This window comes from Physcomitrium patens, chromosome 18 (genome assembly GCF_059467195.1).
Source record: "Physcomitrium patens ecotype Gransden chromosome 18, ASM5946719v1, whole genome shotgun sequence".
In the NCBI taxonomy this organism is placed as follows: Eukaryota; Viridiplantae; Streptophyta; class Bryopsida; order Funariales; family Funariaceae; genus Physcomitrium; species Physcomitrium patens.
Genome location: NC_143427.1, coordinates 4,960,426 through 4,971,220, shown reverse-complemented (window position 1 = coordinate 4,971,220; position 10,795 = coordinate 4,960,426). Strand labels below are relative to the sequence as shown.

The 10,795-nt window shown below is 36.6% G+C and overlaps 2 protein-coding genes across 10 annotated transcripts; both read right to left on the bottom strand.

Annotated features, from left to right (window-relative positions):
* Nucleotides 1–473: 473 nt before the first annotated feature.
* Nucleotides 474–4,214, bottom strand: LOC112294991 (uncharacterized). Of its 5 annotated transcripts, none has more exons than XM_073540557.2 (5): nt 2,601–4,214; nt 2,132–2,447; nt 1,413–2,040; nt 1,029–1,153; nt 474–892 (listed from the first exon to the last, which is right to left on the bottom strand). In XM_073540557.2, the coding sequence occupies exons 1-5, from the start codon at nt 2,709–2,711 to the stop codon at nt 825–827; spliced, it is 1,248 nt and encodes a 415-aa protein (XP_073396658.1). In that variant the 5' UTR covers nt 2,712–4,214; the 3' UTR covers nt 474–824. The 5 variants fall into 5 exon arrangements, with proteins under 5 accessions (XP_073396658.1, XP_073396659.1, XP_024401805.1 ...); XM_073540558.2 differs by having other exon boundaries at nt 474–887; XM_024546037.3 differs by having other exon boundaries at nt 1,029–2,040.
* Nucleotides 4,215–4,479: 265 nt separating this feature from the next.
* LOC112294992 (2-deoxyglucose-6-phosphatase) lies at nt 4,480–7,187 on the bottom strand. Of its 5 annotated transcripts, none has more exons than XM_024546040.3 (6): nt 6,952–7,187; nt 6,336–6,513; nt 6,033–6,154; nt 5,528–5,682; nt 4,977–5,238; nt 4,480–4,715 (listed from the first exon to the last, which is right to left on the bottom strand). In XM_024546040.3, the coding sequence occupies exons 2-6, from the start codon at nt 6,367–6,369 to the stop codon at nt 4,560–4,562; spliced, it is 729 nt and encodes a 242-aa protein (XP_024401808.1). In that variant the 5' UTR covers nt 6,370–6,513; nt 6,952–7,187; the 3' UTR covers nt 4,480–4,559. The 5 variants fall into 5 exon arrangements, with proteins under 5 accessions (XP_024401808.1, XP_024401807.1, XP_024401809.1 ...); XM_024546039.3 differs by having other exon boundaries at nt 6,956–7,182; XM_024546041.3 differs by having other exon boundaries at nt 6,960–7,182.
* Nucleotides 7,188–10,795: the final 3,608 nt, after the last annotated feature.

The window sequence follows — 10,795 nt, the reverse complement described above, 5'->3', positions numbered from 1 at the left end:
ATATTTAAATAAAAACATGAATCACAAAGAAATTTAATGAGCAATTCAAAAACCTATAAAAATATTTATAAAATTTATATTCTATTTTCTATTCACTTATTTCTAGATACAATAAATTTTTATGTGTATTTAGTTAGTTTGGGTCATTTTTATAATTCTTATTCTCAACATTTGTACTTGAATACATAAATAATGTTTTAGTGCAATAGTCATAGTTTTTAATTATACATGCACTTATGTGCATATATTTTTTAGAAGCTGAAATGAAGAAAAAAAAGTAAGTGAATATATAAAAGTAAGAAACACAATGTGGTGTATGTATATAAAAAATGTAGAATATAGACAATCATAAGAATATTAAGACAATTATAGTACAATAGGGTAGAAATCACTACTAATATTATTTATATAAAATTTGAATGGTGATAAACTTAATGATCCAAATTAATTAGAAAATAATACAAAAAAAAAAAAAACTTGAATAAAAGTATTAGTTAATATTAATTGTAGCTACAGCATATGATATTCATAATAAAGCGCAAAGTGGTGGGATGAAGGAGACAAAATGTACAACAAGAGTAGTTTTAGAAGAGTAGTTTTAGAAGAGTAGTTTTATGACTATATCTTTCTATTCCAAAATATACATAATTCAATCATTTACTCATTGACTATACGTTTGAGTTTTGTTTCGAAGTGTTTTTATAAAAACAAATTTGTAACACATTTGCAACCGAGAGCAACAAATTTGCAGATTTGTGTTTGATGGACAAATGTGGAGGATCGAAGGATTTGTTTCCATTGCTTTGTCAAAATTTAACCTCAATCTAATCATGTCTTGCTTGATGCAACCTGAACAGTAGTATTTTGCCGATATTCGATGCATCCCTCTGCCCTGCACCGTAAATTTGAACCATATTCAGTCGCAATACACGGTTTGATGCAGTTGCGTTATATCTCCAAGTGGGTTTGGTATTATGTTGCTTTCCTATATTTAATTTGCAACTACAGATAGTTTTATAATACTCAACTTTGCATGAATTTCGACTCCTGGTTGTTTCGTTTTTCATATCCGGAATCAAGGCCTTGCCGCAAAGACGGGCTCGTAACAACCATCACACAAATGAAACTCTCGCTCCTCATGCTGGTGCGGAAACTGAAAAACCATCCAGGAGTGGGTATTGATGTCGAATGTTGCAACCCAATTGATGGAGCTGAGAGACTTGATTGCAATTCTACCATCCACACTGCTGACCTCGTAGGGCAGCAATGCTTCTGCTGCCGAGGGAAACAGTTGTTGATACATTTCCTTGGGCATGGTTCCACTCTCCACTTTGTTGTAGTTCCCGGACGGTGACCCACACGCTGTTAATTCAACCTCGACGAGCATGATGAAAGTGGGCAACTGTGCATACCTCGTGACGGCGAACACCCGAAACGGCCCCGCTTGCACCACCTTCGGAGCTTGAACCTGTCGAGAGGCTACATTTATCAGTGTGAAGTCGAAGCATAGGCGTTGTCTTCTGGAATCGCTGATATTGAAGTAGTAGATTGCAGGTATGTGAAGTTCCTCGGCGTTTTTCTTTTTCAGAACCCGGACTCCTCCAAAGTACACGCCGTAATTGATAACAGCCATTCCTGATCGGCCACTTTCGAAGTAGGGGATCGGTCTAGCGTTTTCTATGTAGTTCGCATGAATGTAGGATTTCTTCTTCGAGGAATACACAACCACGCTGAGTATATCACTGAGTCTACCTTTCTTCCTCTGCGTCTCCCAACCGGCAATGATCAGATGATAGTTGCAGCGTCGCGTGTCGCTAAACACAAACTTGGCTATTTTGCCATACATTCTTCGTTTTGGGATGGGTGGCAGGACTAAGTATTCACGAGTAAGAGGGTTAGTGATGCACACGATAGACTGGCCCCCGCATTGCTCTTTTGCCTGTGGGTTTCCCCAGAACTTATCGTTAGGGGTTTTTGGTTGGTCCCAAAGCATAATAGGCTTTGTACCTGGTTGCTCACCTCCCTCCATTACCAATAGACCTGATGTCAATGCAGTCAGTGACCGCATCAGCTCAGAACCAGCTTCACAGAATGATAAACGATGTACAAAATATGAATGCTCAAGTGTTACCAGCGGATCCAGCGATGACTCTGTCAACGCCTGGAGGAAGGAAGTTCAAAGGAGGGAGGGCCGTCCAGTTCCTTATCCCTCGATCTTTAGGGTGCGTGCTTGACAAGTTGAAGCCGATGTTGTAGTATAATTTGGTGCTAGTTTCCAGAAGGAAGGGACTGTAGCGATGATACGCCCTCGTGGCAGCGTCCTTAAACGTCACTGGAGTCCAATGTCTGAGCCACTCGTTTTTTGATATCTCTGTCGGCGTTGGTGGAAACTTGCAGGCTGTTGCTATGTGTTTCCATGCTGCTTCTAATTGATAGATTGGACACCTCTGCAAACTTCCGTTTAGTCAGGTATATGCTACGTCTCCACCTTCATTGCACTACATTTTTCGGATCTTCCTTCTTTTAGATTTGTTTGTGTCGATCTCAGCTAGAAAATTGGACAAGATTCGACGGTAAGAAGAGAGGTAAAAGTACTGTACCGTGAAGAGAAGTCCAAGCTTTTCTGAGGTCAAAAAACGCCTTGCGTTTGGATTGTTGAGAATCTCTATGATGTCCGGTCCATTGTCATCTGTCCAGGGCGACTCACTCATTGTGATAGCCAGATCACTCTTCAACGACGATTTAACACGCTATCACAACCCTTCAAGAAATATAATTGACAAAATCAAAGATGGGGATTCCGGAGGGCTGCCGATTGTGATAGAATGTGGATGCCCTACGTTTATATTCATTGATCTGAGACCCTCCCCCTTCACCTTCCGTGTTCTTTAACGATAATCTTAAGGTTTCTGAGCGTTCGTGCGTGAGTGACGGACGTCGGTCCATCACTTCATCAAGCTCTCTCGACAAAAAATCAATATCAGGAGTTACGTGGAATTACGAGGAGTTCCGACAGGGTTCCATCCTCCGTCAAGGAAATTACAATTTGGACTTTATAAGAGAGACAGCTTCTCCCAAAGTAAATTCGGTGAGGTTAGTGTATGACCGACGATGCTCCAGCTAGAGTGTCTTCACATGCATCCAATCAATCACACAGTGAAGGTGAAGAGCTTGTTCACCCCGGCTCTGCTGAAGTGGTTGTTGCGTATAATTATGAAAGCTTTTTTCGCAGATGAGAAAGCGTAAGGCATTCAGTTTAGTGAGCAGTTATCAAGCGCCACAACCCTTCGTGACTGAGGCCTTGGTAATGTCTCGACTGAGCCTGTTGGTGACGAAAGGCCGTAAATCTCCACTGTGTCGGTGTTCAATTTTGATTTAGTAGATCCATTGTCAAAATCAGTATCTAAGATGCTACCCGAAGTTATCTTCTCTTCCTCGAAAATTGCGTTCATAAACGACACTGAATCGAGATTCTTGTGACAACCGCTTTCTAGAACAGGAAAAGCAATCACAACATAAAGCACACCATAGACCTAATCTCGCCCGAGATTCGATCCCAGCATAGCGAAAAAATCTTTGAAAAACAAGTCCTGAAAATGTGTCGATGTTTTCAACACATGGATAGTGTAGGCATCTAGATCCGTTCTTTTTTTCGCAGTTTTTTTTAATGAAAACGAAATCATGTGCATAAACTGAAGGCACTACGTTCGTAGCAAATGCAGAGATGTTAGAAGAGCGTGTTTTTAAAGGTAATTTGCAATTAGGAGATATCCACACTAATCAATACTCATTCAAGCTTGCAACTCAGGTTCAAGGAATCACACGAAATAGTGTACTCCGAATGCTCCTGATTGTAAGTAATAGCGTCATGCACAATACGCGACGGCTAGGGAATCCTTACAGCAGTGCAGATGTTTTCTATTTTAACTCACGAGTCAGTCTGAGGTTGTCCACAACAGCAGAAAGCAAAGATCATCACAGTAAATCTTGGGTCAGCCACAGTTACACACGCGATTGCAAGGCCACAAGGTAAACCGTGTACCCAGTTGGTGCAGGGCGGATTAGAATCCGAAAAGAAAAACGAACTCTAAACCGCAGTAGGTCTAACTGATGGCAAGGAGGAGTTCGCAGCATTTGAAATGCTAGCCGAACTGAAGAAAGCGACAGTTCGTAAAATAACTGCATCCCCTTGTACTGCTACGAACAGTTTGAAGCTCTTCGTACATGTGATTCCAATTCAGTTTTAGAAGTGTGACATGCTTATACAATTCTGGCAAATGACTAGACGCCAAGCTGGAGAGCGGAGACTGACGCTTCAACCTGCAACATTTTGCTTAAACCCTAAACCCCGGATCTCAGATATGACAGCAGACGAAGAGATGAAAACATCCATAGAGAAATGACGTATGCCACGTAGGCCTTGTTAATCTTCCCTCCTCAAAATTGCAATGAACTGAAATAATGATAGAAATGTGCGTATGTGATAAAAATAGCAATCATTTAATACCGACCATCTCGCATCTCCCAGCAATAGGGTTTATTACAGGCTTAAAAATTGCCTATTTCTCCAGCTTACTCCACAATGCAGGGTCATTATAACCCTCAATCAGAAATGCCGCCCCTGCAGCAAGAAGAGCAGGCCCAGGATTTCCCGTTGTGATGCCTACAACTGGCAATCCAGCTGCCACCGCTGCACTCAAACCTGCCGGGGAGTCCTGCGATAACAGAAATAGTACCGATGAATGAACTTGGTGACGTTAGTGAGATTTACAAGGGTGAAACTTGGACAATGAGGAGCCATATAAACACAAAGTGCAATGCCATAAGCAAATATTACTCTATGTGAAAATAAAAGCTTAACGCTATTTCAACATCTTTCACAAATATCTGGGTCTTACATCAGATTACTTTTTTAATAAACGTTACTGAGGTAAAAGCCCAAGAAAGTTTATAACTTTGTGGGAGCAAGAACTTACCTCAAAAGCGAAGGCATTTTCAGCCGAAACTCCGAAATGCTCAAGTGCCTTCAAATAAGGATCAGGGAAGGGTTTTGCCCTTTCGCATTCACTTCCGATTACCAAATGTTCAAAGAAGTCAGTGAGACCAACTGCAGCAATCATCTGTTCAGCATTAGGGCGAGGAGCATTTGTAACAGCAGCACGACGGAAACCCTTCTCCACAATCCAGTCTGCCAATCGCTTAAGGCCGGCAACAGCACGAAGTTCCTTAGCAGCTAGCCTGTTTGAAAAGATCAACAAATTTTGGAATTGAGGATACACAAAATCCAACGATACATTTGGATCCACGTCCCAACTCAGCAAATAAGATGAGTTGTAATGAATGTTATGTTGCAGCGATGCAAAATTTAAGTGGAGCGTTTTGCACCATAGTGATGTTAGTACGACAACAAGCTATCAAGTATTCCCGATGATTATGATATGACTACAACGGAATTATGTGATAGGTTGTTTGCTATACAAATATCATTATGGGGCAAAAAACATCGACGACGAGACAAGATGATGACCTTCGAAAATATGCTTCTTTATCGTCTAGCCATCGGTCTCGTCGCTGTTGATCCCAGTCAGGGAAAAGAAGTACACCAATTTCAGAATTGTGCTTTCCACTGATGAAGGCGCTAAAGAACTCCTCCGATATCGGTATCCCATTGTTGTACTCCAACTGGAAAACATAAGTATCTAGTTAACTCTACATTCTTCACCCGTCTTTCGTTGCCTGCCACTCTACAAACATACATGTGCGCACAGAACATTCAAATATTTCCAGCATTGTACACTTCATGTCGATGCAGGAATCCTTCTTGACCAGAAATATGAACGGATATTATCTTACGTAATTTGCAAGCAATTTTCAAGATCATGTGTCCCTATATTGTTTTAGCAATCTGCCGATACTCCTGTTGCTGTGGAAGAAGTGTTTAGCAACAACGAAACAATAGTCTACAGGCTTGCAAATCACATCAGACATACATCATTCAATAAAACTAACAACCAAGCGTAACGAGTGCACACCTCAACCAGCATGTCACGAAAAGCAATGTAATGAAGGGGATCGGAGTCTGCTAAGGTGCCATCCACGTCGAATAAAATAGCCTTCACAGATTTGATGGGAGGAAGCGGTCGATTTGCCGGTCCTGGAGTCATAACCTTGAACTGTCAGAACAATTGCATATTACACTTAACGTGTTGCATTATCATAAATCGTAACTACATAAGCACCGTACTCGACATCAACTTCCTGAGTGCCACCTCCAAATTATAAGCTGAACGGGTGGAAAAATCATGATGCCAAGCCACCACTTGATCGATGCTTACCAAGGCCTGTTACCGGATGATCTGAGGACGACATGTTGCTGGTTCAATAGGACGAACTCCGCCGTCTTTTTAATGATTAGAAACTTGATAAGCCACCAGTATCTTGGTCACCTGAGATCTGTTGACTGAACACCTTGTGAATCACATTCGTGCCTGGTTATCAATTGAGGATCTCCGTCTGTCAGCAACACGTTAAGATTATTGGGTGAGAGCTATAATCTTTCACAAGGAAACAAATCGTCTTCAACACAAGACTAGTTTAAAAAATGATAACCGAATTCCTCACCCTACCCAGATACACGTTGACTCTAATTTAGCTCGTTATCTAAGAAAAATCAGTAATTATGAAAAAAAAATGATTATTTCATGCGCTTAAAGCCTTCGGAGGCTGAATGGCGTTACTTATGCAATGCACACAATAATCGTAAATTCCCCTACAGCCCACAATCACCTAGAACCCTGATTCTTGACCAATTGTCCCTATCCATGTGGTCAAAACCATCCATGAAACGGGGCAGGGCTCCCAAAACTCTGCACAACGACACCCCAACATCCATGAACGAAGAACACTGCCAAGAAAAGAGAAACGTAATCCCAAAAAGCCCAGAAGTATTACTCACTCACAGCCTCTCCAACCTGGATATGCCCACCCAGATACTCAAAATTCTTCCGCGGCTTGTCGCGCTGACAGGTGATCGCCCAAGCCAGAAATCAGTACGAAGAAACTATTCCTCGCACCGAATGTGCGAATCTACCGAGGCATATGTTGATGGACAGCAAAATTGAAACGTGAGATGCGCATTAAGCTACAATTGAGAGGCAGCGTGTGGAAGCGCTGTTCTGTGGTGTAGCTTCCTGCAGATGAAATAGGAAGCGTCCACTTGGCGGGCTGCGCACCTATTGGCTACTAACTCCCGCTAATTCTGACTCACCAGTGCCTACGTGGATGTCATTGCCCGATCTCTGCGAATGGCGGGACTTTTAGTCCACGCTGGCAGGAGAATGACGTCATTGACTTTTCCTCCAAGGCCATTTACTTTTACTTTTTGTAAAATCCTTTTCGTCTGAATTGTTACTGTGTTTAGATTCCCTGATTGTTCGATCCAAGTTGTTCATTACGGGGTGGCATTGACTTTGATTCAAGTGGTGGAGAGTTCAATGGTGAAGTCATGTGGTGGAGAGTTCAATGGTGAAGTCATGTGGTGGAGAGTTCAATGGTGAAGTCATGTGGTGGAGTAACCACACAATGAAGTGGAGGTCAGGTAATAGCACTTTACAAAACATAGTGAAAACTTTGTTTAAATGTAGCAACATGCAAAGAGAACTAGCTGAATCTCTGCTATTGTCATGGAAACTCTGACTTGAAAGAAGCATTTCGTGGAAGATATATTTATGAGCCAAAAAATATTTTTCACAATTCTTTTAAAAAAACAAAAGAATAAAATACATAATGGAACTTTTAGCTACAAAGTGGGCTAGTTGAACCCTTGCCATTGTCACATTTATATGAAAAAAATTAGTTAATTTTTTTTAAAGAACTACTTATTAAGGCATAACCATAAAAAACATAAAATTGTATTAAGGCATTTAAGGATGTATTAAAGACAAAATTTGAAATTATGGATAAATGATTAAATAAGTAAATAAAATAAAATACAAAAATAGTAATAAGTAACTAATCAATTTTTTTAGAAAAATAATATTTAATATGGAATTTGAATTCTTATTTGGAAAAAGAAGAATCTTGATAGAATGGGAAGAAGTACATTGAAAAAGTGCTACATAAAGTTGATTACGGAAAAAAAAGCTCTTTGTAGATTCAAATCAACGTGCTTCACCAATCATCTTTGGGACTTATTTATTATTATTGCAAATACAAGATGTATTAAAAATTACTTTTTTTAGAATAAATGGAACCTCTTTTATTGAAGAAGTTAATGTAATCCATAAAATCAATACCAAGTTTCTAGAAAAATTTGCCTCAAACAATTCTTGCTTGAAGAAAAAAATCCATTAGTTGTTTAAATATCAATTGGGTTCCTTTGCAAAGTCCTTAGCAAAGGACAATAAGTCTTAGTTGCATCACCAAAAATCCAATCTTAAGACAAAGCCTTGATCTAGCCATTCTAAATAGATTAAGTAACTTAATGAAGTCAACCAAATAAATATTATTGTTATCAATGCAATCTTTGATAATAACTTTATTGGTGCTTAAATATTTTTACTCTTCTTTAAGAAAGATGGACAAAATCTTTTCATTAATCTCTTCTACACCATCATTTTATATCAATAAAATGATTCTATTTTTTAAAAAGCTAACATTTGCTACATTGTCTTTTGTCAGTCTTACATAAATAACATCAATTAATGATATTATTTGTCAATTGACAATTGTGTGATTCAAAAATATAACTATATTATTAGGTAAAAAACTTCTATTCTTTCTAATTTGATAAGTGACAAATAAAAACATTAGTCAATTATAATACTATCATAAAAACACAAATGTACTAACATTATGTACAACCTCTATGTGCATTTTATACTTGAAGAAGCCAATTAAAAAACTTGCTATCTGCTTCAAGTAATTTTGAAATCAACCTCATGTTTTATTTTTATGTATATATCTTTATCTTAAGTCAAAGTATTGAATGTTAAAAAGATACTACTACAATTTCTTCTCAAGTTTTTTTTTTTCATAATTATTAGCAATATTTAGTAATTTTTTTTGGCAAAGACTATTTTAGCTCTTTCAAATGGATAATTAATATCTTAAATATCTTTAAAAGAATGATTAACTACCTCAAGTTAATAACAATATTACATTAGAAATTCATCCTAAATAATAAGCAAAGATTAGCAAATAAATTCAACACTATTGAAATTCTTATTAATTCAAGAAAAAAAAAACTTTATTATAGTCTAATAGAATCTTGAACATAGAATATGTGATCTTTTTTCTATCACGTAGAAATGTGATAATTCCTAATCATGCAATATATATGATAATCTTTTGTATTAATTAAAATTTAGTTGCCAAAATATCGTAGACAAGTATCTTGCCAATTCTTAGAGATCTATTTAGATAAAATAGGTGCCAATTTTCTTCTATTATATATACTATAATATCATCATATACATTCTTTTGTTCAAGATTCAAAATTTTATTCCAAATTTACTTTTAATTGTTGAATATTTCATATTCTTTTTTTAGCAATACATTGATTTTTATCGACTATTGTATTCTAGTTGTTTCTTAGTAATGACATTGGAAGAAAGTAAACAAGCATTTTGTTGAGGTTCTACAAAATCTTAATCAATAGAATAAGTCCAAAATCCTTGATTTGTTCCTTTGTTTGATTGCTAATTCTATGTTTTTTTTACAAATATATATTGAAATCATTTAAGATATTTTTATTTATTTTTTATTATTTTATTATTTTTTTATAGATTTATTGGATTTATTAGATTTTTATGAAGTAAAAATATAACAAATATAATCTTCAATTGATATCTACTTTGTATTCATGATGCCTCTTTTAAACATTGTTGGTATTCTTTATCATCTTCAAATAATCCTAAAAGTACACATACACTTTTAAATGTTGGATAGAAAATTTTATCAATAGTCTTTAAGAGGTCAAATGATTGTGGACATCTAATATGGATTAACAAAAGCTTCAAATAATAAATTTTTTTTGTTGTTGAATTTTTAAAAATATAACAATTCAATAACAAATTTATGTTTTTTTTTAATGTGTATGTTGTCTTTATCCTATGTTAAACAAAGTATTATGGAAACAATTAGTATGTATATTATCTTGCCACTTCCATTGTTGTATATATCTCAAAAAAGTTAATGTTGTCATTTATCTTTTAGCATGTTTTAAAATTACACATGCCTTGTCATTTGGATCATATATCACTTGAGGTATTTTTAGAAGATGAACAACCAAACAATAACACTTAATATTTCTTCATGAATCTGCATGCCAAAAAGCCTTTAAGTAGCCTTTAAAGCTCTAATGTATCTTGCATCTAAGTATTGTTTGATCTCATCTTATTGATTTCCAAATTGCATTATAGTGCAATTATAGCTCTTCTAGATGTACTTGTAGATATGCTTGGTCATACAAATAGATATACATACCTCAATATTTATATTACAATTATACTTCTAAGATAATTTGCAAAAAATGAAGCAACATTTGTATTGTGAATAATTATTCTTCAAACTTCAAATATTCTTTTATTATTTATTTTTGTCGACATTAGAGATATCCATGTGCATCCATTATTATTTTTTTCACAAACACCTTTAAATATTTTTTTGTATAATAACCATCTTCTATGTAAGGCACTTGAAGATTCTTTGTTCTACATAGACCATTTACCATGCATTGTAGAACAACTTCAAACAACTTGTGGTCCTTGTCTTTATCCAAAAATTCTACAAAAAT

What these genes read in the sequence shown, in the direction of transcription:
- LOC112294991 (XM_024546036.3), bottom strand. Translation starts at nt 2,711, where the DNA reads ATGAGTGAGTCGCCCTGGACAGATGACAATGGACCGGACATCATAGAG. An exon ending in AGCTTGGACTTCTCTTCACG is followed by an intron (nt 2,448 to 2,600) that starts GTACAGTACTTT and finishes GGAAGTTTGCAG; the next exon opens with AGGTGTCCAATCTATCAATT. An exon ending in AGTCATCGCTGGATCCGCTG is followed by an intron (nt 2,041 to 2,131) that starts GTAACACTTGAG and finishes CATTGACATCAG; the next exon opens with GTCTATTGGTAATGGAGGGA.
- LOC112294992 (XM_024546040.3), bottom strand. Translation starts at nt 6,369, where the DNA reads ATGTCGTCCTCAGATCATCCGGTAACAGGCCTTG. An exon ending in AAAGAAGCATATTTTCGAAG is followed by an intron (nt 5,239 to 5,527) that starts GTCATCATCTTG and finishes CTTTTCAAACAG; the next exon opens with GCTAGCTGCTAAGGAACTTC. An exon ending in AAAATGCCTTCGCTTTTGAG is followed by an intron (nt 4,716 to 4,976) that starts GTAAGTTCTTGC and finishes CTGTTATCGCAG; the next exon opens with GACTCCCCGGCAGGTTTGAG.